Here is a 26,115-nt window from a genome sequence, read left to right as displayed (position 1 = left end):
AGAAATGCAAACGATTTGCTCGGCGGTCAAACAATGCACGATGCATGATACTGGTTCTTGGAACAGAGGTATTCTTATGCTATAAACATGAATGGGTGAATGGAATGGACAGGGAACGTTATGAAGGTGTACAGTATACGAGGACTGATATGGAGTTCGAAATGTGGATCAAGTGGTTTGGGAGTTGACAGGGAGAGGAGAGATACGTGTGGGGAAGGTCGAGGCTCATGGAGGGGGCCAGTCACATAGCGCCGCGACCCATTTCGCCATATTGATCTTCTTTGTCTCTGTCGTAATGATGAATGGATGTCGGAGAAGTTGCCAAGGATAAGGTCGTTCAGTTCCTGAGCGGATCAAACTATGATTCGAAAGAAAAGGCGATTAGCAACGTTCAAAAAGAGAGCGACGACGACGACCAGAGAGAAATTTCTTATCCCAGGGGAGGAAAGTCGACTCACCAAGCTGCCATGAACCCCTTGATCTGTTCGGACCATACTCTACCAACGGTCGGATCGTCCATCATCACAGGGACAGGCGCCGTGACGATATACGATAACAGCTCAATAGGGGCAACCGATTGATTCTCTCCTTCTGGTGGGAAGGGGAAACGAAGGTGGGCGATTTCGTGCAGTGTCATTCCTAATGACCAGACATCGGCTTTGATAGAATACGGTTTATTTTGTATACGTTCGGGCTGTACGAATGTCAGCGGATCATCCGTGTGACTTCCAAGGGAAAATACAACTCACGGCCATGTAGAAACTTGTACCGGTGAAAGTACCAGCCAGCGACTCGATAAGTTCTCCGCTCACGCCAAAATCACATAGCTTGACAGCACCTTGTCTCGTAACGACAATATTGGACGGTTTGATATCACGATGAATGATCCTACGTTCATGTAGGTAATCCAGCCCTTTCAATACCTGTCGCCAATCACCAGCTGTCATCAGCGATCGCCCACGATCCCACTTTCGCAGCGGGAATGAGGGAAAGTAGACCCACCGACGATGCTATCCTCCCCAAGACATGCTCCGAACACCTCATACCCTTTCTCTTCATATTTTGCAACAGACTATCCAGACTTCCCGCTTCGCAATACTCCATGACTATACCGACGATCGATTCGTGTTCTGCCAAGAACGATCCATAGTGTTCTACGATATATGGCGAGTCGCAAGAATCGAGGAATTGAAGTTCTCGGAGCAGTTGTTTGTGCATTGATGGATTTGCAGTTCGAGCAATGACCTGCGTGCGAGAAGGGGGACCCATTAGTACTCTTCAATTGGCTGCGCCGCTCTTGACCGTGTGAAAAGGTTGACTCACCTTCTTCGCCATGATCTTCCCTGTCCTTCTATCCTGCACCATATCGACCGACCCGCCAGTCCCCTCTCCCAGTCTCCTGATCAATACGAGATCATCCGGATTGAACACCGGACTTCTCTTCTCCTCCCCGTCATCATTCCACCCATGACCATGTCCATCTGAACTTCCACTTGCCACAGCACCTGTCCCTGCACTTCGTCTCTCTTCCATACTTCCTCTTCCAGAACCGGTATCTCTCCATCCGGCATCTGAAGCAGGTAGAGGAGAAGATATCTCCAACGAGCGAAAGGAGAGTAAATCGTCTGGAATGGCATTGGAACCTCCACTCCCTCTTCGACTGTTCGTTGCCGATGATCCCGCCCTTGATCTCGTGGCATTGGAACCAGATCGAGATCTGTTCCCAGGTAGACCTGACAGAGAACTCGCTGGAGACGATTCGTATTTCGATCTCGAAAGTGCTTGTCTTATATCCTCCGTCATGGCACTGATCTGATCACTTGATCCCCCTCCACCTGCTCGTAGTCCGTTCCCAACTTGTCCATAACCATAACTCGATTCCCCATCACCATCGTAGTCGTTTCCCCGAGCTTGGAGGGTTGGGTTCATGTCTTCTGCGACCATTCCTCCGCCACGGAGTGGAGTAGGCGTTTTCAATGCCGAAGCAAGATCATCATTGTCTTCACTTTCCGTAGGGTAATCGTGGCCTGTCGCCGAGAATCCGCTCGAGGTACCGCTCCCGATCAAACCTGGAATACTTAGTTTCAGAGCGGGTGTAGCGCTTCGAGAAGCAGATTTCGGCGCATAGAGTGATGAAGAAGGAGCATTGAGTAATGGTGGTCGGGTAATAGGCAAGGTGGTTGCGGGCGGTAAGGAAGGGGAAGCTGATGGGGAAGGGACAGCAGAGAGGGTGAGTTTAGGTCGAGTGGAGGACGAAGGTGTAGATATAGGTTTCATGGGTCGTAATGCCAATGCAGGCAAAGAGACAGAAGGGATCTGCCATCCTCCTTCATTGTTCTGATCAACGTTCATGCCGGCTAAGGTAAGGCTCCTGATCAGTTTCAAGACTCTATACAACTCAGAAGAAGGTGGTAGAGAGGAGCGCTAACTCACGAACGTTACCAGAGGGGATACACAGTTTCGGTGGTGGTGGAGGGGGCTGTTGTGAAGGTGCACCAAAACTGGAACCACTCCCACTTCCAGAAGACGACGGTCGCTTCGGATTAGGTCTCGCACCGCCCGGTCTTCTATGCGGTTGGGGAGTCGTGGCTTCCATGTTGGGATATATATCTATGATAAGCTGCTGAACCTATGTGTGGATATCATCAAGTCCCAGAAAAGGAGGGAAATGCAGTTTGGCGACGCTGGGGAAGGTGCAGTGTGTTTTGAATATGTTTTGGCCGTGGATCAAAGCGTGGAACTACTTGTGTTCATGTGGCGTATTCGTGCGTTGGATTATACGTAGAGTGTATGAGTGAGGGCGTGTATAAACGTCAATTCAGGTCGTGATAGTTGTAGTGGGTTATGCGGGGGAACGAGTGCGGAGTGCTTCCGTTGAAAATCCAAGCTCAATGACGTTGGTGGTAGAATTGGTGAGTGATTCGTGACGTTGCGTGAGAAGGTGTCGGGTGGTGAACTAGAACAGGGTGAGTGATTGATATGCGACGAGTCTTTGATGCGATATGTAGAAGCTCGGAAGACTAGCTTGTTATATGCGATAGTTGGGATGATAACGGTCTATGCGAGCATGTGCTGTAGTTTGCAGCAGTGAGTGAAATGTGAGTGACAGAGACAATTAGACTGTACGAGTAGACGATAGGGCGCTTTCTTTCTTTCGATTTAACCGTGATGACGTTTTATCTTCCATCCCAACTACCGCGCACTCGTACCTCTTTCTTCATCTTTCCGAACTTTTTCTTGGTTTTGTTTCACGACGTACTCATCTGTAACAACACGAGAGGATCCCCAAGGCTGATCGGACCCCATCGCGATGCAACGACAAGCGACGACATCTATGCTGGTCTCGAGCATACGACCATTACTCATCCCGTCATGTTCGGCGAAAACGGCGACCAGAAGAATGATACACTCTTCGATAAGAGTACGATCTCACGAGAACCCTCTTGTGCGTTTGTTTTGCCTAAACCAAACTATCTAATCGATTCATACCATGCATGCCTTCGCAAAAGCTGATCATCCTTGGTTGGTTGGGGATTACGACAGGGCATTCCACGACGTAATCCAAACCCGGCACCAACATTACCACGAAGAGGTGCCGGACCACCTCAGAAATCTCGAATAAAGGGCGTCAAACAGATCGTAGTCGTTGCCAGCGGGAAAGGTGGTGTGGGCAAATCTACTGTAGCGGGTATGTCATGCGTTAGAGTTCCCTTCGTCTCTATATCATCACCTATCGGGTAAGGTGACGAAGTAGAGCTTTAGCTGATGAAGAGTTAGGGGAATAGCCAACCTTGCTCTGTCACTCCTTACCACCTCTCCACTACCTCGAGCACCCAGAATAGGTCTACTAGATCTCGACATATTTGGACCTTCTGTTCCAAAATTGATGGGGTTGGAAAATGCCGGTGATCCACAACTGAGCGATGGTACGTTGTCCGTGTTCAGCTGCCCTTCCTTTGATGAGATCTGCTTGTAGCTGATAAGGTATGGAACGATCAGATAACAAGCTTGTACCATTACAAAATCATGGTGTCAAGACCATGTCAATAGGTTACCTACTTCGTACGTGCTTCGCATCCAACTTGCAACATGTAGATTTCGAACTGATGAGGAGGATGAATATACAGCCCCGAACCCGGAGAACGACTCGCCTGTAGTTTGGCGAGGAATGATGGTCATGAAAGCTGTCCAACAATTACTCTTCGATGTTGACTGGAAGTCTGCTGTCGGACAAGGGAAGGAAGATCTGGACGTTCTTGTCGTTGATATGCCTCCTGGGACGGGTGATGTTCAATTGAGCTTGGGACAGTTGGTCTCCGTTGATGGTATGTCTGTCTCTTCATGGCTTCCCATCTGTAATCTGCGTATGGGTCTCAGTAGCTAGTGACATGATCGCTGACACCTCTGTCCCTCCAGGCGCTGTGATCGTCTCGACACCACAGGATGTAGCGCTGGTAGATGCCAGAAAAGGTGTCGGCATGTTCAACAAAGTCTCAATACCTGTGCGTATGCCAAAGTAACCGTAATGTACAAAGCTGATGACAATGTTATGGACCTTGTAGATGATTGGGTTACTCCTGAACATGTCACATTTCACATGTTCGTCCTGCTCAACTCCTCATGAGCTATTTGGTAGTTCAGCCAAATTCGAAAAGGCAGCCAACGATCTCAAGCTGGATGTGTTAGGTGAGCGCCCAGAAGCTTCAAACTTCTTACACCAGCAGCGGTTTTAACTGACTCCGCGAGTAGGTAAACTCCCCCTGGTGACGTCGGTTAGTGATGGTGGTGATGCGGGAAGACCAGTCATGGTTCAGAGTAGTAAGGAAGGAGAGGAGGTTAGAAGTACGATGAGAGAAGTTGGACGAAAAGTCTGGGAATGGTTAGGTAGCCGAACGGTTCCAGATTTAGGTGTTCGTGGATGAGTATCATGCAGGATGCCATGCAGCCATTGCACAGTCTTGTTCACTTAACGAGCGATTGCACACCAGGTCTCAAGTGTGTGTTCCCTTGATTTCCCTCGATGCGGCGAGACTGGTGCAACTCCAAATTTTCAAATCGTGGAAAGGTATCCATATCCACTAATCTACATCCTACATCATTCTACTCCCAAAAGAAACCGACCTAATACCAGATATTTACTCGGTGGTAGCGGCGGTAGCCCTGGTGTAGATGAGCTGGGCGTGGTGGTGGACGACTCGCTTGATCAAACCCTCCTTCTCGAGGTAGGCGATGGCTCGTCGGGCGAGAGAACCGTTGATCTTCATTCGGTCGATGAGAACGGATTGGGAGATGAGCTTGTAGGTAGGGACTTCCTTGACGATTCGGTCGCTGAGAGTGTAACACAAGATGAGATCAGTTGCGTGTTCAGTTCATGACTCGATATGGCGTTTAGAAGGCATCGTGGTCGTGAAATGTGGGAAGACTGTGAACATTGACAACACTCACAAGACGGGCTTGTCAACGATGACGGCGTTGTTGGCCTTGTCCTTCACCTTTCCCTTGGACCACTTCTTCTTCTTACTATTATCGAGGGAGGAAATCTGATAGTCAGCATTACGTCCTTTTGTCCACATATCTAGATCGCGATCCCAGTCCCCCGTACATCGTCCCTCCTCCCATACATCCACAACAACAGCTGCGCCCTGTTGTCCATCCAATCCTCTGAGATGCTATCCCATAGCGATGATCCTTTCAAATTCTTTGCTCCACCGACTCTTGCCGCTCAAAACTCTCATCTCCCTCCTTCTGACCTCGACCTATAGATATCGAACGTCGACTCACCCAGCTTTAGAACCGGCCTGAGCGGCAGCGGCCTTTTGGGCCTTTGACTTGACTTGGGGAGGCATTTTCCGTACTTGAAGTCTACCTAAAAAAGAATTGAAAAGGTTGTATCAAAGTAATGATATAGAACAACGAAGCGAGCAGCCAGCGAGCAGTGGTAGTGGTAGCGGTGTACAGTGAGTGAGTGAGTGAGTGGTGCCGATGGGAGAGAGTCAGTGGGACAGTGCGAGTGGTGAACGCATTGGGTGAGGGGAGAGGGGAGTGGGACGGACGGAAGTAAATTCGGAGTTTCATAACAGTTTTTCGCCGATACTCAATTCCCGATACATGGGGGGACTATCTCACAGTGTGGCACTGATCGGATCACCGAAGCGGAATCAATTGAGGGACGACTATTCCCTGGATCTGCAGAGGTGGAGGTGTGTGAGTGGCAATGAACATCAGCGAGATTAGATGCGAGTGATAGAAAGGGTCATCATCATCGTCAACAATAGAACGTCTGTCACGACATCCTCATTTTTCACAGCACAGTCGTGTTTCGTGTGGCTCATATCATCATGCCGAAGAGGCCACGATCATCCTCCCCTTCCCCCTCCTCCGCATCCTCCTCGCATATCCCTTCCCATCATGTCAAAGTGGAGTCAACGCGCGGTGGGAAAGTTATCGCGGACCTCTTCCCGTTCCAGGAGATCTTCCTTCGTATCCTCTCCTTCCTTCCGCCGACAGACTTGGCAAAGGTACAGCGAGTGGACAAGTACTGGGCACGGATGAGTGTCGATCCTCAGGTGAGTCTACTTTCTTTGTACGAGCAATTGCATTAGCCAACGTGGAGGAGATAGGTATGCTGAACATTATATTGGATTTGGGTCGTATCGCATCGATACAGCTTTGGAAACGCTTGTATCTTTGTACGTTCTCACAAATCACCTACAGGTCATAAAGTCATACAACTGATCACCACATTTTACGCGTAGCTCGGTACCCTCACCCACACCACTCCCGATTGATATATACTGCCAAACCTACTACGCCCTCCACACCCGGTAGTGGTAGACCACTCCGTCCCATCGCTCGTCTTCCATCTAGAGCCTTCCCACCACCATCTCCGAAACGATCACCTTCCATATCTTCTCTGGTCGACCATGATGGTGTCAGTACCCCAGAACGGCCTGGACGACGGAAAGAGGGGATTGGACATGCTACGCTGCTTGTTTCGCGGGCTGCTGGGTCAAGCGATGGCGCCGAAGTCGGTTATGGAGTGAGGAATGATGGAGTGGACTGGAAGATGATGTTGAGACTAGGGACAAATTGGTGCGTGATGCGACATACTCTCACCACAGATGTACAGGGGCACAAATTTGGGCTGACACTGGTCTCGGTGCAGGTCCAACGGCAACGCCCTGTCGCAAACTACCATCTCTTTGCCACCGTCCCCATCACCTTCACTTCCTGCCTCGATTCATGCATCACCACAGTCACACACCCACCATACGTCGTCTACACCACCACCATATACCGAACAACACATTGCTCTCTTCCCTTCTTTCATCATGACTTCATCGCCATCGTCTCCACTTGTACAAGTTCACTCGTCGAGCTCGAGACTCGCCACTTCGAAACCCCTAGGACTGATACCTCCTCCTCCTGGGTGGTCATCGCCACATCGTCCTGATAACGTTACCGCTATATGCGCAGATCATTCGGTCATCTACCCGGACGACGATGAGTCTGAGGCGAGAGAGAGGCAGAAAGCGGAGTTGCCAGCTCGTTTGGCGGTCTTCTATCAGTCGGGAGGTTTCGTCATCTTGACTGTCAGGTATCACAACGCATCTGCTACGACGGGAGGTGTCGACTGGACGAGAGAATCAATACATCCTCCGCAAGCACGACCTCGGTCTATCCGACGAAGAGCGACAACCTACACACCACTGGAAGGAGATCCCATCGTCCTTGCTTCACTGTATTACCCAGTGCTTTTGACATGTACACTCGGCTTCCACCTTTCCGTCTATTCCCTGCCACACTCACAGGACAATGTTCAACCTTCTAAGCCTCAACACTTGCACACGATGCATTCGGACGTCTCATTCCATCCTGCCGCATTATCGCTGTTCCCCAACTCGGACAGCGTCCCCTCAATGCCGCAATATGACGATCTGCCGAGTCCCAAAGCTTTCCAGGCTGCTTTGACTTATTGTACGCCGTTGTATCCTGCTTCATGGACCGTTGCGGTCCAAGAGATAGGTATCGACATATCCCCGGGATCCGGGTCCGAGCCTGTCTGGCGAGGCGATTGCTGGAACGTAGGCAGGGGTGATGAGTCTTCACTCAGTTCTGGAGAACAGGAGTTGGTCTGGCCAAGAAAGGTGAAGCCGCTTGTGGGTGTGAGGGGGAAAGCGTCGGCAGTGGGCAGTGATGGACGATGGTGTGTTTTAGCAGGGGAAGATAACATGATCCAAGTGTATTCTCTCCCTTCGACTACTGCGGCACCTTCACCAGACGCGCCGACAGCGAGGGGAAATGCCCCGCCTCCAATGCCGATCGTACATTCGCAGACACTCCTAGCGCACTCGGCAGCTGTGACTTCTGTGGCGTTGTCGGCGGGTCGATGTGTTTCTGGTGGTCGGGATGGACGAGTTCTGGTGTGGGAGCTAGATGAGGAGGTGGATGGGGAATCCGAGGGGAGAGTCGGTAGAACAGTAGGATATGTCGAGGTGAAAAGCGGCGGAAGAAGACCTGGGAAGGATGTATGGCGAGGTGCTGCAGGTCCCGGTCCCGGTCCAGAAGTCTCCCTTGACGATAAAGACACCGATAACGACGATGACGAAGAGACGAATAACGAAGATGATTATAAACGACAAGCAATAGGGGGAACTCTACCTCATCCACAGGCGATCTCTTCAGCAGCAAGATCACTCTTCTTACCCCGACCGCCACTTCCAATCTCAGATACACCAAGACGAAGTGGTGATAACGAGGGTTGGAGAGAGATCAAACATCTCGCATTTGACGAGGAGAAGATTGTAGGCTTGATTGGAGGCGATAAGGAGGGAGCGGAGGAAGTGATGAAAGTGTGGAGCTTCAGTGGTTGATCTGGTGGTTGTCAATCGAGATCTAGGAAACATTACAATTATATATAGAGGTTGTACTATAGATGCGAAATGCTTGTTGTATTTCGATAGATGATATCAGCTCAATGCTCGCGTTCTAGGGTAGTGAAAAGGCGTACCAGCTATCTCGGGAGCTGAGGATCGTTTACGATGCTACAGCCATAGTGGATAATTGCGTCTGTGTTTCTGGTCTCAACAATAACGTTACTCGTAATGCGAGTGAAAGTACTGCGCTACCCGGTTCTCGCTGTACGTAGACTGTTAGGGGAAGTAATTTGACTTGCAAAGAGGTCTGCAGCAGATGATATGAAGTTGGGCGATAAAGGATACTGTCAACACAAGGACAGAGGGACAAACATGTTGGTAAGTTCCTCGACTACCTGCAATGCTTGGCAGAACTCATGTGTGAATAATCCAAGATAACGTCCAGCCAGAGACGCTCATTGCATATGACTGACAGCATTCTGCGCAACCCCCTTGGCACCCAAACGCATTTTCGATAACTCGCTACAAGTATCGATGTCAGACGAGGCTTACATTACTCCTGAGACGTCCTATAGAGACACATTTCCTGTCCGGCGACCACGACCACGAAATTCAGACGATCTGTGCCACTCGACTGAGTCCTTGGACGACCCCAGAAATCAAAATAGCACGGGTCGTCGTCATGAATCGGGGCAGAAGGTACTTGCGTCTGTAATTAACTAACGGCTGATCGACAAGTTCTGAATCAGTGGCGTCAGAGCATTGACCTCTCAGAGCGCCACAGCTGTCAAGTCAATCATTGCAGCGCGCTTTTCTCTGTTCTAATACCTTTCTTACGTGTTCCTCGGGCGCCGCAGGATGGCACGAGAAAGGTTTGCATACACACAGTAAATGCACAACGAGGGTACCCATCTTTAGGCAAATACCGTCTCACTCAACCCCCTCCTTCCTTTCTCACATCAACCGACGCCACGACACAAAGGGGTCATTCAAGACATCAAAAGATCAACACGAGGCAAATACTCATTCGTGGCGCACAACGATTGGCACAAGGCAGAATGAAAGAGTAACCAAGGGCAGGATGGGAAGAGTAGAAAAAAAAGTTCAGATCGTTCTCACGATCTATGCGATGACCGCGGTTCGAACGCGGGAAGCCCTTAAGGCATTGGTGATGAGTCTGTCTCGTCCCTCCATGCATTATGGAAGGGCGCAAGCTGTATCCTAATACCAACGAGGTTGACCACTACTCTATCATCACGCTTCTTGCAGAGAGGGCGGCAAGAGGTATATATCAAGGACGAATGGGCGATCGTGCGAGGAGAAAAAGCTCAGGCCACGAAAGGAAACTTTGTTCATCGGCCGATGTTTTTGTGTGTTTTGGTCGTAATGACACACGTTGACTGAGACCGTCACTATGCAGTACTATCAGCTGTCGTTAATCACTATTGTTGTGGTGAGAGGGAAAATGGTAGCGATTGGGTCAGTTGGAAGATGACCTCTTGGAGCGGTCGTAGCGTCTGAAGCTTTGAGGTGGCACACGCGCTGGTCAGTGGCAGCGGGGCATGTCGCGTTGCACAAATTTGCGTGACGAAAGCCAGTATAGCAGCCATCAGTTCGGCCGTCGCAGGTCAGTATCACGCGATCTTGACACTGAGCCCGGGAAATGAAGATACATATACACGCAGAACTACTTGACAATTCTAAATGCCACGAAATCCCTTCACACCGCTCCTTCCTGCTGAGCATCACGACGCCCTTCCGACCCAGACCGCTACACTTAATAAGCGATAGCAGCGGGGCTCTCAAGCTTCTTGACCTCCTCAACGACCTCTTCCAAGCTTGATTTCAGCTCGGCAAGGTCCTCTGCTGATGGACCGGCTTTGGCAGCTGACCCGTCTTTGGGTGTAGATCGCTTGGCGGGGGCAGTACTGTGATACATGGAGCCAGCGTAAGTGTGTGTGTATTGCTCGGCAAAAGTAGAGGTGATATTTACCAGATAAGGACACATGAAGTAGCTCGTTTTGTACCAGCTGCTTGACCGAGCTCCTCCCTGTAGCACAAACGGCAGTATCAGCGTCCCGTCTTTGCCAGCAACAAGCATGCCAGTCCCTTGTCGACTCACTTGCTCAAAACCCAAACGTATTCCACACCAGCAGCCTCCTCTGCCAATAATGGCAAGTGACTAATAACGTCCACAGGTGTAATGTTGCTCGCGAGCAACAACAGACCCTTCTCTCCCTTTCTCAAAGCCTTGACGACCTCCTTGACACCTCTCTTGAGTTGACGAGCTTTAGACGCTCGCTTGACGGTCTTGAAGAGCTTTTTGGAGAGTTTCTTGCCGGCAAGAGGGGATGCTATAGGGGAGATTGCGTCGAGGGGAACAACGAATTCGGACTGCAACGAGCACGAGCAAGACGTCAATCAGCATCGAAGCTAACATCAAAGCACAGTTGGGAGGGTGTTCGGGTGTGAAACACACCTTCTTGTCATCCGCAGCTTCAGTCGCATCTTCACCCTCACCGACTGCCAAGCTCTTCCTCTTCTCCTTCTTCTCCTTCTTCTGCTTCTTCAAAGCCTTGTCTCCATCGACCTCCATAGCGACAGCCTCGGCACTGGCGGTCCCCTCTGCAGGTGGGACAGGTGCGAGATCGGCAACTTCCGACTTTCGCTTCTTGTCCTTCTTCTCCTTTTTCGGTGTAGTAGATTCGGGTGCCATCGTGTGAGTGTGGTGTATTTGTTATGGTTGAATGTACAAGTGGAGATATATGTATAGATTTCGACTTTTGAACGAAGAGAGCAAGAGTTGCGAGTGCACACTAAATCCTGGGATAAATCATCCAAAATTCAAACCTGATCGCCACGTGGCTTTGAGCTTGGAATCGATCACGTGACCCATACAGTATCTCTCGGCTAATCCAAGTACAAGTGGCAACTCTATCGCGGTAAGTAGTGACGCTCTCCATTCTCGCTTGCAACGATAACTCATCTCGCTATCATTATCATTCAACCTCATCCTCATCTCCTCTCTATTTCACATTTCACTTGACAAAACTAGATAGAACGTAGAACACAATGGTCGACGTCAATATCCAAACTACCATCTCACCTTTCACCCAAAAACCAATCTGTACTCGACCACTGTTGTCAGAGTCAGAGCTCGATTCGGTCATTGCTCAGAGTGTCAAAGCTCATAAGAGCTGGAAGAAAGTACCCCTCGAGGAGAGGATCGCAATCGCTAGAAAATGGCTGGTGAGTAGTGCCTCCCGGATAGCTGTCAGCTGCACATCTCATTCGCTGATCCTTAACCTTTTCGCGTACAGGTCGAGTTTGAGAAGATTGGAGATGTCGCTGCGGAGGATATCTCACTCCAAATGGGCAGGTAAGCTATTATAAGACGATTATCTGCGACGTTCCAAAAGCTAACAATGTATCACTGGTAGACCGATAGGGTCGTGTGGTGGTGAGATCAGAGGTACTCTCTGGCGAGCAGGACACATGATCGACATCGCTGCCGAATCTCTTGCTCCCATCCCTCAAACCAAGCCAGAGGTCGAAGGTACCGAAAAGTACACGGTCAAGCAACCCCTCGGTGTTGTTCTGTGAGCATTATTCGACTTGCTCCTACCGAGCGGTCCCTTGTATTATTTGCTAACAGCTGATATCGTCGACAACAGCGTCATATCCCCTTGGAACTACCCTCACATGTGTCTCGTCAATGCCGTCGTCGCTGCCCTCATTGCAGGAAACGCCGTCATCCTCAAACCCGCTCCTCAAACACCTTCACCAGCCGAACGATGGGTCTCTACATGGACATCTGCCGGTCTTCCCGCCAACGTACTCCAAGTCGCCCACGTTGACCAAGAGAGAACACTCGGTCAACTTCTCCCGGACCCAAGGATCGATTTCGTCTCGTTCACGGGTAGCGTGGCAGGTGGTCGAGCTGTTCAGGAGGCTGCGAACAAAAGCAAGACCTTTAAGGGCGTGGTGTTGGAGCTGGGTGGAAATGATCCTGCCTATGTCAGGTCGGATGTCAACATCAAGTATGCAGCAGAGCAGTTGGTCGATGGTGAGTCGCGGACCTCATATGTCTGTTGTATCCCGAGAACTGACCTGTATGGGTGCAGGTGTCACGTTTAACTCTGGACAGTCTTGTAAGTTCCGCTCTTTCTCGCGTTGTGACAAATCAAGCATTTCGACTGACGGGACCACTGTAGGCGCCGCTGTCGAGCGTATTTACGTCCACTCATCGATCTTCGACGAGTTCGTCAAGGAGTACGTCGAGTTTGCCAAGCAACATAAACTTGGCGATCCTTCCAAGTCCGAGACAACACTCGGCCCTGTTGTTAGCGTAGCCAGCGCCGCGAGAATCAGGAAGCAGGTCAGCGATGCTGGTGAGTGTGAAGCCTTCCTTAAGAATAGAGGGCAATTCGATTGACCTCCTCTTTGACATGTAGTCGCTGCGGGTGCCAAGCTCGTTCTCGACGAGTCATCCTTCCCTGAAGCGAAAGAGGGAACAGCGATGGTCGGACCGGCCGTCCTGGTCGATGTCAACCACTGTAAGTGGTGCCAGATCTGAAGGCACAGAGTCGACCTTGCTAATGTCCAATTTTTAGCCATGGAGATCATGAATGAGGAGACGTTCGGTCCTGTGGTTGGGATCATGAAGGTGGAGAATGATGAGGAGGCTTTGACATTGATGAACGATTCGGTGTACGGTTTGGTGAGTGTCCGAGCTCCCTTTAACGACGGACGCCTCTAGGAGTTCCACCACTTCATATCTTGCTGTTGGCTGTGCCATACGCTCCAGTAGAACCAGCAGCGCTGATGTCAAACAACTCATTGTAGACCGCATCCGTGTGGACCAACCCTACCGATCAAGCCTCGCTCAACGTCTTCAACCAGTTCGTCGAAGAGCTCGAATGCGGTACGGTCTACATGAACAAATCTGACGCGCTCGACCCCTCTTTGCCATGGCACGGATGGAAACAATCTGGAAGAGGAGTGTCACTCTCCTCTTTCGTCTATGACAACTTGGTCCATTTCAAGTCGGTCATGAAGAAGGCCAATGTGCCGCAGTAAGGGGGCTGGATCACCATAGGAGAGTCGAAGGGCAACTGCATAAGATAGAAGGTGAAGTTACCAACGAAATGCATGTGTAGATTATGTCGAAGGTCGGTATTTTTATCAATGCCGTGTGATCAACTCGAGTAGCCGAGCATTGGAAGAATCGGGATACTCGAGTATCTATGTTATAGTGCAAGACGTTATTTGATACAACTATGCTATACAACAAAATTGAAAACATACAGTACAACAGACGAGTAAGTGATGCTGTACATTTTATGCACTTCCCTTCAACCAATTCTCGTACAAAGTCACGTTCTTCCCCGTATCTTCCCGCTTGCCTCTTTCTCTCTCCCCGATGAAAAACAACATATCACCCATCATCTCCACACTACTCTTCTCCCCTCCCCCGCCTCCTCCTGCATTCGCACTTGCACCGTGGGTGGAGGTTAAAGTGCCCGAACCCAAATACCTGTCCACGTTCTCCCCTTCTGCCAATTTTGCCATCCGCATGTACAGTTGCAAGTCTTTTTCTTCGCCCGAAAGTACGGAATCTAGATCCCCCGAATCGGAAGCGTGATATTGGGTATACCATTGATAATCTTTGATTCGTTGATCTATATCTGGCGGATCTAATAATGCTGATATCATAGTTTGGAGAGGATGGCTGGAAGTTGGGTCGTATGTCGGTTTGGCGGATGTGGAAGGAGGGTGAGGATCAGCAGATGGAGGTAGAGCAGGAGTGGTGGAGGGAGGACGAGGTGAGCCGGGTGTCTCGATCGGTGTGGCCCATCGACGAGCACTTCTCCGAGCTCTACAAGATCGGCAAGTTAAAGTCAGTAGAGGGAAACTTTTGGAGAAAAGTGGACTCACGTGGGCTGACGAGTAGTCGGCGAAGGCATCTCAGCGGCCACTCGCGATTCGAATGGACTTGAAAGTAGGTCATTCTTCGGTTTACTACGTCCACAACATCAGCTTCTCCCCAAATATCACCTGGTATTCGACGTACGCATGGAACCGGGTGGTCGAATTCATAGTGCTACGATTGCAGTTGTAAGTGGTTGTTATGTATAAGGAAAGTAACACCGATTCCACTAACAAAGCGTACAGCCGACCAAACTGTGACAATATATGGGGCTTATAATACTCCCTGTAAACCTGATTGACTGGCGCCAGCTCATCGGACTTCGGCTCGTCAAGATGCGAAGGGGTGAACCATTGTTGGTAGTTCGGTCGTTCGAGATCATACTTCGGGAAAGAAGGCTGGACACCGAGCTGTAGGCGCGTGTCAACACTTCCGTTGTTAGAGTGCGAGGCTGAGCCGAGACACTCACAAAGAGATTGATCGCAGATTGCTTATCCGCATCTGTTATCAAGTATGTATCAGCTTGCATGTCGAGCTTCTAGGATATTTGCCAGCTCACCTAGCATCGAGTTGTTGTAGAAACGTCTGATGTTCTCTGCACAGCATGTTAACGCTCTATTCGCAAGGCCATTGGGCGTTGAACTGACCTAACAAGTCTCGCGAATGACTACTCCATTGTGCAGCCTTGACTCGGCGATACGTATCCACCCTATTCACCAAAGCACTTCCCGTATATTGCCATGCCAGCGCTACATATATCCACTGTATCAGCTTATTTCCATTCAGACTACACAAGCTGTACGCACTATCCCCATGATCATGATACATCTCGGTTAAGACGTCCACCGCGTCGCATGAGAAGGGTAGATACGGCGACCCGATCAAACCGAGTGCGTAGAGCTGATGACCGAAAGCTCGTTTGGCAATGGCAAATTGGGCAGCGTTCGTTCTGTCCAAGCAATCGACACAGTTGACTCTGAGTATACCATGTTGAAGTAAAGGTCGATCTCGATGTGGACCAGAACTGTGCAATGAACGCGACCAACATTGTCAGATTACGAAGTTTGGAAACTCCAACGTCGGCTTACCCAACTTCGTTGCGTGCCGGACCACCGTGGAAGAAGTTCGTCGCCTGTAAACTCTCTTCGCATACGTCTTCCAGAACACCCATCACATCTTGATGTCCACTAGCACGAACCCCATCAGTTGCCAGCTTGCTGCAGTCGTAAGATTCGGACTCACCTCTTTGCAGCCTGTGCCATGTCCCACGCGATATATCTCATCTTCTTTCCCTCTGGCAAGAACTGGTTCAGGTACTCTACGCACTGTCCATACTCGAAGAGAAGCTTGCTCTCCCTCGGTACAGTCTCCCTGCTCTTGATTAAGTTCAAGATGAAAATTGGTGCACCATAACGACCGAGAAGGTCGTCGAAGTGTTTGGCTGCCGGCGTGTAGAATGGGTCTTTGATCGTGACTACGTGTATGTCATGAGCGAACTGGATCACGAACTATGACGAGATAGCACTTACTCTCAATGGGAGGTCTGGGAGTCATTTGATTTGACTCTTGATGCCACATGACGGGTATACTCCCTCGATATTGTACGAAGCTTGTATACCCACCATAGCCAGCACCAAAGTCCGAGACAGGGTGATCAGGTGGCGGTGCTTCCTTTCGACCGAAAGGCGTTGCAAGGGGCTCAGAAACGCTAGGTACATGGCATCAGCCTTTGGTAAGGGAATAAACCAAGTACACTTACATCTGCTCAGTTTCCACTTCGTTTGCGACGTGGCCCTACACACAGTCAACTATGTCAGCTTTCAGCAAGATATGACCGAGGTAGTAGCTCACATGCTCATTCGCCCCTCGCGTAAGGAAACGTGCACCTGCGTAATGTCTTGATCTCCTCGCTATTAACGTGAGATATACCGTTCGCGTGAAGACGTTGATTTCTGTGATATACAATCCAGCACTTGAATAGGAGTCCTCGAGTGAGAATCCGAGGACTACTCACTGGCTTGATCAACAAATCCGTGGATGAGAGATAAGACCCATCTACTTCGTCCTTTGGGTTCTTCTAGATCGAAAGCAGGCGAGAGGAGATGATGATTCCACATGAACCGTGTATTCCATCGTCGATTGTCGTCAGTGACAGTGAGATTGGTCTGAAGGGTATTCGTAATGTCGTACGAATATCTGCCCGACAAAGTCAGAATGAAGATATATAGTGGAAAGGCATCAACCCACGAGAAGTAGAAGTTCTTCGACAGGTCGACTTGCTGGAATGTGTTTAGCATTCTGAAAAAACGGATAGTCAGCTGTACGCGTTTGTTTCTCATAGGGGAGCAACCACTGACTTGGTTTCCTGAGTTGTCCTTTCTGATTTGCTGGCGATGGTTAACAGCTAGAAGTCTTGAATTCAGCTTCATAAATCCTATCGGTAGGTATCAAGCTTACCGTAGTCTCGTCGCAATGGTAAACTGAAGGGTGGCGTGAGCTGCATGACCGATTGCGATTGAGAGATTGACTGCGACTTACTGTAATGTCCTCCCAACAATCCTACTACGGATCGTTTCGTAATTAAGATCAAGTACCATCCGGCCGTGAACCTGACAAACCCGACAATGCCGCTGTTTCATCAATACCATCAGCAAAACATTCTTGGCCGATATCCGAAGCTAAGGGGGACACTTGCTGAAACTCGAGCACCTTTTCCAGTCCTCCTTGACTCTTATTACCGTCCTGTACCATCCTCAGTAACAGGTCCAACTCGGAACTATCATAGACCGTTGAATCTTCGACGACATTTAGGACTGTCGGGTCCGTCCGATCGATCTTGAGTACACGGTGCGTGTCCGCCGTTGAGGCTGTTATGTAGAATCGGCTATTGCGACAATTGTCAGTATACGAAATAATCAAGATGACGGAGAGTCGGTACACTCTGCTTGCCTTTTGGTTTCGAAGAGGGTAAACTTGGATAACGAGTTGAGTCCATGTGGATCATCCTCGTTTTCCGGCTCGTGGCCGTGCGCTTGACCGCCTGAGACCGAAGCGGTCATTGTGTAGACAACACTCGCCGGGCGATTTTGTACCGCTATCGGTGGGAAGTCGTCGTGTTGGTGTCTAGAGTGACTACAAGACTAGTCGTGATTCAATTCGACACCCTATGCTTGTTGTACGAGGCTGTTGATGTTGTCAACAAAGGATGGAAACGCGTTGATCGTCTCTTGTGGAGGTTGTTCACTACGAGGACGGAATCAAATTCATCAACTCCGTTCAGGCAACTTCGCATAAAGTCAACCAGATTCACGTCCATCTTCAACTGCCATTCCTTGCTGTTGTCTTCGACTCCTATTCTCGACACTATAGCTTTCAAACAAGTGGATCAGACTTGTGAAGCTCTTCTTCCAAAATGGTGCAGACTATCCCCTTCTCCCTCAGCACCCTTCGCTCCCATTCAATCTTCATTCCTCCTTCCTCGTCTTCCTCTTCAATAGCACCGACCGACGAAGAATGGGAGCTTGTCAACAAACCTTCCGACTCTGCGATAGGTCAGAAGACTAGTCAGATGGTCATAAGAGATAAGGACTTGCTGGTGGCTATGGACAAAGAGGTCAGGATGATGTCGCTCTCCTCAGGAGAAGGGTGGGAAGTCAAAGATGGGAAAGTCGGATCGTACAAGGTATGTCCAGTCACCTTGTACTGCTTGGTTACCCACTGTGTCACTGACTTGTCGGATGTAGACTCTCAAGTCTCCCAGTCTGACATTCACGATACATCAACTCATACCCAATTCGACTGGACGACTCCTGGCTGTGGTGGGACATCACCAGATTGTGGTTTTGGTGTTACCCAAGACCAGTTATTCTGGCTCGACAGCTGGAGATCTGGAGTGCAGGTAAGTCGATAGCATGCTTGTCCTTGAATGAAGGCTCATTGCTGCTGCCAGATCAATCCCGATTGACGAATTCCAATTCTCACCATCGTCAAACGATGCGATCACCAAAGTCGCTTGGCATCCATGGGGAGAAGGTGGAAATTCGCTCTGGGTTCTTACGTCGAACGGGAAACTTCGGTGAGTAGGACAAATGACATTCTCAAATATTGGCGCATTGCTCACACTCGGTGTAGCGAGTATGATATACTGCAACCCCACGACGCTGTACAAACTTTCCATTTCCTGCCTGAAAAACCTGCTTCTTCCTCCAAATTCACCGCTGTCGACCCATTATCTCGCTTTGCCACCTCATTCGCCTTCTCGACCGGCACCGTCGACTTTGGACCTCTGATGGTATACGTCTTGATCGCCAATGGAGATATCTACACCATGGGTCCCATCTTACCCTTACACACTGAACTGCCCGTTCGATATCTTCAGGGTTTGAAAGCGTACACTGACGCTCGACTGGCGCAAATACAAAGAGAGGCTGTGGATGTTTTCGGAGCTGAAGAAGCAGGTCTAGGGAAAGCCACTTTCCAATCTCAATGGGTGGAATCGCTAGTCAAGCAAGTTAAGCTTGCCGAGGAAGCAAGATCGAGAAGAGACGAGGTAGATGTTATGGAGACACCATCAAGACGGACGAGCATACTCGGCAGATCAGTCAGAGGTTCGGAATCATCGCCTTCGCGATCAAAACCTATCGCTGCTCGTGATGGGATGGTCAAAGTTCATCCGCCGCATTTGACGGAGGCGGGCGGACCCGCTCCAGGAGCACATCGAGCGTTACTTCGTCAAGGTCCGGCAGTGTTTAACCCTGGCCCGCAGGAAGTTGGAAATTTCGACGACGAGAATGATGAAGACGAGGAATTGGATCAGGTGGCGTCTGATCTCTTCGTATCGGAAGTAGTGGCTGCAGATGGTGAGGGAGAGGGATCGAAGGAGAAGGAAACTATCATTGCCATCGCATGGTCTGGAGGTAGAATCGATATTGGTCTGGAGGTGGAAAAGCCTGAACCTCGATGGAACAGCTCTCGAGTATGTTCACTTCCTCAATTGTGATTTAAATGCTCATGTTTCCCTATTCAGGATCCAACATCATCTGTACCGGTCATTCCGATCATCGAATCAGTACTGCTACCCTTCCCTCATACTGACTCCTTGGATGTCCCTTCCTTGAGTTTCCTGCCTGATCCCCTTTACAGCGATGTTTTCTATGTTCAACATGCCTTTGGAGTGGACGCCATCAATGTCAGACCATGGCTGGACGAGTTGCAGAAGGAAACTGGAGAGGGCGATCTTCCAAGTAGCGATGTCGTGAGACTGGTCGAGTCTGCCAGGTGCGTCCGGTGACTTCTTAACGATATCATTCATGGCTAACGGTATCTTGTAGTTCCCCAACGAAGCCGATCGTAGGGCTGGTCAACTTCTGTAACATCACTCTTGGTTATGGTCTGGTAGCTTTAGCTTCCTCTGGTCAAGTAGCGTTCGTCGAGATGGACTTGCGGATCGCAGATTCCGGTGTCGTCCCACCTTCTGCTACGTCCTCCGCCCAATCAGCTCCCACGCATAGCGACCAGTCCGACCCCCAGTCTCTACTGCTTGCAAAGCCTTTCGATGCAGATCGTCTAATCGCTTCGATACGTCAACCCAATCCACCATACAACCCCTCCTCAATCCTCAAGCAGCGCTTACCGGACTACAATAAGCCTACAAGCAGCATCACACCTGAACATCTTCGAGTTCTGGGCGAGATCTCCTCCCAAGTTCAGAACCGGTCCGAGGCTATCCGAAACGCTTCACAGACGATAGAGAATCGTCTAGATATGCAAGTCAAAGAATTGCAAAGACAGATCAAACTTCTTCGCGAATGTCAAGCGAGTATCGAACAGCTCAAAGAGACCAAGACTCTGTCCCGAGCGGAAGACCTGACCAGCAAGCAAGAAAATATTGCAGAGCGGTTGGATGGAGTATTGGGCAGTATGGCAGCGGAGTACAAGCCACAAGTGGGCGAAGTGGAGAGGAAATGGTTTGAAGAGCTGGAGAGATTGAAGATGCGCGTGCGAGGGGGTGGGGTCGTGAGAGGCAAAGCTTTGGCAAGTCGTGCGCAAGTTGTGAGCGTCAATCAACTCATTTCCGCCAGGGTATGTTCGCTGACACAGATGCGACGGTGTAGTTGAAAGAACAGCTAGCGGCTATCAAGCCAATCTTGCTAGAATCCCAAAAAGCGACACGAGATACACCGTCCAGTCCTGCTCAGACTACGTACGGTAGTAAACAGCTGAAACCGCTGGAAGCGGCATTGGGTGTTAGATCAGAAGAGCTGAGGAGATTGATAAGGAGAATGGAGATGCTGGATGTGAAGGTGGAGGTGGCAGGTGAGAGCCTACAGGAGCAGGATGAGTGAAGAGCGCGATGAAGTTGCGGTATATAATGCTCGCTTAGTAGCGGTGAAGCTATGGCGTACACAATCTATCATATACATGGCATTAAGTGATGTGCTTCATGCATGCCGTCGACCATTTGTTTGCAACGTGCATGCATGAGTGTCTGCATTTGCTTCTATGAGTCCTTGAGAGGAGTGTCAGCCTTATCACAATTAGTCGCGGAGATTATATCCACGTGTAACAATTGCCCACTATTACAGCTCGTTCCTTGTGCGTCTGTAGCTTCGCCGCTCAACACATTGACTTTCAACAATCCTCAACTTATTTAATCTTCCACATATTACACTGTACTATCTCTTTTAGCCAGTCTAAATTATTCACACAGAATGGCGACAGTACATCCTTCGCGACTCCGACTTGTTCCCGGTGGCGCTGCAGCTCGACCTCCTCCTCCACCTCCTCCAGCTTCAGCCCCTTCGTCACGCGAAGAAGAGCTCAGAAGGAAATTGCAAGAACGTCGAAGGGAGAGTAATGGACGAGACGGAGATCGTCATCGAGATGTAAGGTCTTCGGAAAGAGATAGGGAGGGAAGTGTCTCTCGAGATAGAGACAGAGAGAGGAGGGACGGACCTCGAGATAGGGATGGTGATGCTTTTAGGGATTACGATTCGAGACGTGATGAACGTGATCGACGTGACAAAAGACACGATTCACCACCTCATAGAAGAAGAGAGGAACGAACAAATGATAGGGAGAGGGAGAGGGAGAGGGAGAGGGATAGAAGACCTTCACCTAGTTATAGGCCTTACGATAATCCACCTCCTTCGATGCCTCCTTTCCCTCCTACAGGTGTACCACCTCCTGGACAAGGATACGGTTATGGAAGGAGGGATGATATTCCTCGGAATGGCGGAGGACCACCCGGTGACGGTCAGGCTGCTTGGAGAGGTAATCCGAGTGGTGGTGGTAGCGGTGGGGGATGGCAGAACCCGCCGCCTCATAGAGGAGGGTTCAACGGTCCCGGAGATCTGGAAAGGTGAGCCGACGTTCATGAAGTCACTCGGTCGCACGATGCGTGCCTTCCGCCACATGAGAGCTGACTTTTGTATTCTTCTGCTTAGACGAAGACAGGAGAGGGAAAACAACACTTTGTCCATCTGGCCGCCGTCGCCTAAACGTCCTTACCAAGACGAAGAGTGAGTAACCTCTTTCAGCTTCCCATACCTCTTTCTTGCCGGGGCATTGCAAAGATTGAAAGCTGATACATCTGGTGTCTCTCACCGACTAGTGAGATTGCAGCCGAGAAGAAGAAAAACAAGTCGAAATCGAAAAAGTCTAAATCTAAATCCAAACACCGCTCTTCGAAACATCGTTCCAAGCGATACTCGGACGAATCATCTTCCGAGACCGATTCAGACGAGGAAGAACGACGTCGTCGACGACGGAAGGAGAAAGAAAGAGAGAGGCGAAAGCGCCATGATTCCGTGGCTGATAGCGAAGATGAGGAGAGAAGGAGGAAGCGAAGGAAGAGCAAGAGTCGAGCGAGGAGCGAGGAAGAGGAAGACGTCAATGATCAATGGGTCGAGAAGGGTGGAGAGGTCGTGCTTGTTCCTACGGAGAAGGATAGGGAGAAGGTCGAAAAACATAAGCCGCACACAGAGCCGGAGGAGAGGATGCCAGTCCAGACTTATGACGATGATGACGACGAGGAGGTGGGACCGCACTTGCCAAGAGAGAGGGAGGACAAGATGGACAGATCTGCGTGAGTGATCATTATCATCAACGGAGCAGTTTTTCCCCATCTTTTGCGCCTTGCAATCGATCGATCTATCGTTGTTTCATAACCTTTCGATGGGGTTGGTCGTCTGGGCTGAACTGACCATTGCTCTCATCCAGCTTCACACACATGCGCCCTGGAGAAGGAGAAGCGATGGCTGCCTACGCCGAATCAGGTCAACGTATCCCCCGACGAGGTGAAATTGGTCTCGACTCTGATCGAATCGCACAATTCGAACAGTCTGGATACGTCATGTCCGGTAGTCGACATCAAAGAATGAACGCGGTACGAATGAGGAAGGAGAACCAGGTTATCAACGAGGCGGAGAAGAGAGCGATTTTGAAATTGCAACGAGAGGAGAAAGAGAAGAAGGAAGGATTGATCATCAGTCAATTCAAGGTGAGTCCCGAGGAAACACTTTGTGTTTCTTCATCTCCATCTGTACAATTTTCATGTGCTAAATCATTTTGACGTTTACAGGAAATGATGGACGAGAACCTAAGAAAGCAAGGTATCAGGAAAGAATAGCCTGTGTGCCTATACGCTGGTATATCTCGAACATCAGACAAGTATGGGATGGCGATATACATGTGTATATTGAAGCTCGAAAAGGGTCAGATAGCTCCACCTTATGCATAAGATGATGTTCTGCCATTGGTAGTACGACCGCGGTCGGCTTATCCCTAGCAACTGTATCCAACTCAGGATGGTTGCGCTACCGTAATTTCACTTGGAAAACGTTGTTACTGGACGACTCCCTCGCTCATATAAGTAGAAGGGGCACAATCATCCGCTTCCCGTGCATGTAGGGCGGTACTGGATCGCTAATGCAAAGAGCGTAAGCAGATGCACAAACCGGTCAATCGTCAGCGACAAATTGCACCAGAGTGCCACGCCACCAAACGACATTTAGACGCGCCCGCGTGTGCGTCACTATCACTCATCTCGTCGATCAACTAGCTTGACTTCATTCCAAGTTCAACTGTCATCGTACCTCCTAATTCACCCACATTTATCAAACATCAACAAACAGGATGTCCGCACTCATCTCAATCCCCGCTGGAAGGTGTCATCGTCGTTCTGAAGATTCGAAATGGATTGATCCGTCTGCTGAGAAGGGTCTGTTGGAGCTCAGCTTGGAGGATGACTTGTTGCACCTTTGTGAGTTGATTACTTTTCTTCGTGCACATTAAGGTCAAGGCGTAGGACAGGATCATCAAGAGGGGCAATGGCGAGGGTGACCAAGAAAACGACGCCTGTCCGGGCCTCTCAAAGTCCAGATAGCTGCTGAAACACATCTATCTGGCCGAGTGCAGCGAAGTTTGGTGTAGACACATGACTGATACACTATGGTCGTCCACATAGGGTGGAAATCACGAGTGTCTGGCGCTACAGAGGATGTGAGTCTGAAAGACGAAAGTTCTTTGCAAAGAGGCGTAGTGCTGATGCGGTATGATGAGGATATAGGAGCTCATCATTTTCCCTGGAGAAGCGACTTTCGACAAGGTTGAGCAGGTGAGTGATCTTCTATCCAGCGCCTCATATTATCCCATTGCTCTGCCGATCTGTCATTTGAAGTCCTGTGGATGACAAAAGAGACGGTGGAACGCAAGCAATGTGATGTGGAGTACTAGCCCGTAGCTGGCTGTATATCGTGCTGACTCCCCTCTGTCCAGGACCCCTCGGGCCGAACCCACATCCTCAAGTTCTCAAGCTCTGACCAGAAATACTTCGTGAGCGCATGATGTTTCGTATATATTCAGGACACGCATCGCTGACTTGTCGCGCTGCGTTTCAGTTCTGGTTCCAGCGAGCTTCGAAATCGGGTGATGTGAGGGCTCAAGTGGACATCAACGCATTGTTACAGGATCCTAGCTACACGTGAGTGGACTTATGCTACGCTGCTATCACGCTCAGGTGTGGTTTCCACTACTGCTTCTATCGCGTGAGCTGGATCATATGGCTGACGATTTCGCCTAAAGTCCCGGATCCGCCCTACTGCCTAACCCGTCCACTCCCCAGCGAAACCAGGAACGCTCTTGGCCACCTACTCCCGGTGCTCCTCGACTCTCTCACCCGGAGCCCGCACCTCGTGCTCCTGCGCCCGTCGCCGAGACCCCTACTCAAGTCGCTGGATCTAGCACCGCTGCTACTGGAAGTATGGATGTTGACGAAGGCCAAGGATCCGGTCATCAAGAGGAGATGGCTAGGTTGTTGGTTGAGTGGGCACAACATGGTGGTTTAGCCGTTGAAGAAGGTTAGCTGCCGGGTCGCCACGTTCCATGACGAAGTCGCTGATGGTGTGTAATCGTAGATGCCCGTCTCACCGATGTCCTCTCCCCGGCAAACATCTCTCAGCTGCTCACATCTCACCCTGACCTCGCTTCAAGCTTGACCCCGTTACTTCCGCCAGGTCTTTCGCTTCCTTCCAACCCTACTGCAAGCGATTTGATACCCATCCTCACCGCGCCTCAGTTCACAGATGCCATTGCCAGTCTTGACAACGCGTTGAGAAGCGGTGGTCTCCCAGGAGGGATCTTGAGGGATCTGGGATTGCCCGAAAGTGCTGGAACTAGCGTTAAAGGATTCCTGGACGCGTTGATTGGGTTGAGTAAGCCTGAGGGAGAAGGCCCGCCAGCTTCCGATGAAAGGATGGACGAAGATTGAGCGCAGGGGATTGCGTAGAGCAGTAGTCACAACGATAAGCTTAGTCACGCATGGTGGTATGAATAAACAATGCGGATGCAATCTCTTGCATCTGTGCATTAGCGGCGTAGGTAGCAGAGTCGCACGATAATAGCATACGATGCATGTTGATTGATACGGCGATAGATGAGATGATGACATCCTATCCCATTGAGATGAGAGAACGGCGATTGCACCATTTTTAACCGGAAGCGACAGAATTGCAAAACTCTAACAACTTACTAATCTCCCGTCCATCCATTCCTATCATCCAATCGCCTAAATAACTTATACCTTTGTGAGCGACTATCTTCTTCCTCTGCGAAGGAAGTAAACATACAAACTGCGACCTTTTACTCTTACTTCGATACAAGGCGCGACACGTCGTCCGTCAACGTCTACAGCCTCTCTCATCGTTAGGTGTTCTTCCTCATTATCAACATCATCATCTTCGTCATCGGTTCTCCGAGTCCCATCGAAACGATCCAACGTCAACGGATTTGTCAACTATAGAAGCTTTACTA

General features: G+C 50.0%; 10 protein-coding genes across 10 annotated transcripts; 6 read left to right on the top strand and 4 right to left on the bottom strand.

The window, feature by feature from the left end:
• Window positions 1-225: 225 nt before the first annotated feature.
• Window positions 226-2,596, bottom strand: CI109_104631 (uncharacterized protein; the record flags this gene model as incomplete). The annotated part of the gene is made up of 6 exons (XM_032005941.1): window positions 226-358; window positions 459-694; window positions 750-923; window positions 1,003-1,245; window positions 1,324-2,357; window positions 2,434-2,596. The coding sequence occupies 6 exons, from the start codon at window positions 2,594-2,596 to the stop codon at window positions 226-228; spliced, it is 1,983 nt and encodes a 660-aa protein (XP_031859725.1).
• Window positions 2,597-3,310: 714 nt separating this feature from the next.
• Window positions 3,311-4,922, top strand: CI109_104630 (uncharacterized protein; the record flags this gene model as incomplete). The annotated part of the gene is made up of 8 exons (XM_032005940.1): window positions 3,311-3,445; window positions 3,544-3,688; window positions 3,786-3,926; window positions 4,000-4,062; window positions 4,128-4,325; window positions 4,417-4,502; window positions 4,563-4,686; window positions 4,750-4,922. 8 exons carry the CDS (start codon window positions 3,311-3,313, stop codon window positions 4,920-4,922), a joined length of 1,065 nt encoding a protein of 354 aa, XP_031859724.1.
• Window positions 4,923-5,135: 213 nt separating this feature from the next.
• Window positions 5,136-5,846, bottom strand: CI109_104629 (40S ribosomal protein eS25; the record flags this gene model as incomplete). The annotated part of the gene is made up of 3 exons (XM_032005939.1): window positions 5,136-5,328; window positions 5,446-5,520; window positions 5,782-5,846. 3 exons carry the CDS (start codon window positions 5,844-5,846, stop codon window positions 5,136-5,138), a joined length of 333 nt encoding a protein of 110 aa, XP_031859723.1.
• A 492-nt stretch (window positions 5,847-6,338) lies between these two features.
• On the top strand, window positions 6,339-8,873 carry CI109_104628 (uncharacterized protein; the record flags this gene model as incomplete). The annotated part of the gene is made up of 4 exons (XM_032005938.1): window positions 6,339-6,566; window positions 6,668-6,689; window positions 6,756-7,092; window positions 7,166-8,873. The coding sequence occupies 4 exons, from the start codon at window positions 6,339-6,341 to the stop codon at window positions 8,871-8,873; spliced, it is 2,295 nt and encodes a 764-aa protein (XP_031859722.1).
• Window positions 8,874-10,653: 1,780 nt separating this feature from the next.
• On the bottom strand, window positions 10,654-11,592 carry CI109_104627 (uncharacterized protein; the record flags this gene model as incomplete). Its single annotated transcript, XM_032005937.1, has 4 exons — window positions 10,654-10,804; window positions 10,870-10,926; window positions 10,999-11,270; window positions 11,356-11,592. The coding sequence occupies 4 exons, from the start codon at window positions 11,590-11,592 to the stop codon at window positions 10,654-10,656; spliced, it is 717 nt and encodes a 238-aa protein (XP_031859721.1).
• Window positions 11,593-11,948: 356 nt separating this feature from the next.
• CI109_104626 (uncharacterized protein) lies at window positions 11,949-13,955 on the top strand (the record flags this gene model as incomplete). The annotated part of the gene is made up of 9 exons (XM_032005936.1): window positions 11,949-12,125; window positions 12,197-12,255; window positions 12,317-12,475; window positions 12,551-12,942; window positions 13,001-13,027; window positions 13,091-13,267; window positions 13,331-13,432; window positions 13,490-13,596; window positions 13,722-13,955. The coding sequence occupies 9 exons, from the start codon at window positions 11,949-11,951 to the stop codon at window positions 13,953-13,955; spliced, it is 1,434 nt and encodes a 477-aa protein (XP_031859720.1).
• A 261-nt stretch (window positions 13,956-14,216) lies between these two features.
• Window positions 14,217-17,864, bottom strand: CI109_104625 (uncharacterized protein; the record flags this gene model as incomplete). Its single annotated transcript, XM_065967528.1, has 20 exons — window positions 14,217-14,754; window positions 14,814-14,897; window positions 14,950-14,979; window positions 15,040-15,215; window positions 15,275-15,306; window positions 15,365-15,400; window positions 15,453-15,554; window positions 15,612-15,829; window positions 15,894-15,992; window positions 16,048-16,279; window positions 16,335-16,513; window positions 16,565-16,599; window positions 16,657-16,757; window positions 16,820-17,001; window positions 17,053-17,103; window positions 17,163-17,209; window positions 17,263-17,285; window positions 17,344-17,435; window positions 17,501-17,689; window positions 17,755-17,864. The coding sequence occupies 20 exons, from the start codon at window positions 17,862-17,864 to the stop codon at window positions 14,217-14,219; spliced, it is 2,556 nt and encodes an 851-aa protein (XP_065823600.1).
• A 353-nt stretch (window positions 17,865-18,217) lies between these two features.
• Window positions 18,218-21,149, top strand: CI109_104624 (uncharacterized protein; the record flags this gene model as incomplete). The annotated part of the gene is made up of 7 exons (XM_032005934.1): window positions 18,218-18,487; window positions 18,549-18,703; window positions 18,755-18,880; window positions 18,937-19,780; window positions 19,832-20,082; window positions 20,136-20,856; window positions 20,919-21,149. 7 exons carry the CDS (start codon window positions 18,218-18,220, stop codon window positions 21,147-21,149), a joined length of 2,598 nt encoding a protein of 865 aa, XP_031859718.1.
• Window positions 21,150-21,515: 366 nt separating this feature from the next.
• Window positions 21,516-23,434, top strand: CI109_104623 (uncharacterized protein; the record flags this gene model as incomplete). Its single annotated transcript, XM_032005933.1, has 5 exons — window positions 21,516-22,165; window positions 22,251-22,325; window positions 22,418-22,891; window positions 23,026-23,305; window positions 23,387-23,434. The coding sequence occupies 5 exons, from the start codon at window positions 21,516-21,518 to the stop codon at window positions 23,432-23,434; spliced, it is 1,527 nt and encodes a 508-aa protein (XP_031859717.1).
• Window positions 23,435-23,940: 506 nt separating this feature from the next.
• On the top strand, window positions 23,941-25,573 carry CI109_104622 (uncharacterized protein; the record flags this gene model as incomplete). Its single annotated transcript, XM_032005932.1, has 7 exons — window positions 23,941-24,067; window positions 24,272-24,306; window positions 24,374-24,421; window positions 24,583-24,639; window positions 24,705-24,787; window positions 24,889-25,163; window positions 25,221-25,573. The coding sequence occupies 7 exons, from the start codon at window positions 23,941-23,943 to the stop codon at window positions 25,571-25,573; spliced, it is 978 nt and encodes a 325-aa protein (XP_031859716.1).
• Window positions 25,574-26,115: the final 542 nt, after the last annotated feature.

The sequence above is a fragment of the Kwoniella shandongensis genome, chromosome 8, assembly GCF_008629635.2.
Source record: "Kwoniella shandongensis chromosome 8, complete sequence".
NCBI lineage: Eukaryota > Fungi > Basidiomycota > Tremellomycetes > Tremellales > Cryptococcaceae > Kwoniella > Kwoniella shandongensis.
Note: the sequence above shows the minus strand (reverse complement) of the source record. Positions and strands in the feature narration are given on the sequence as shown.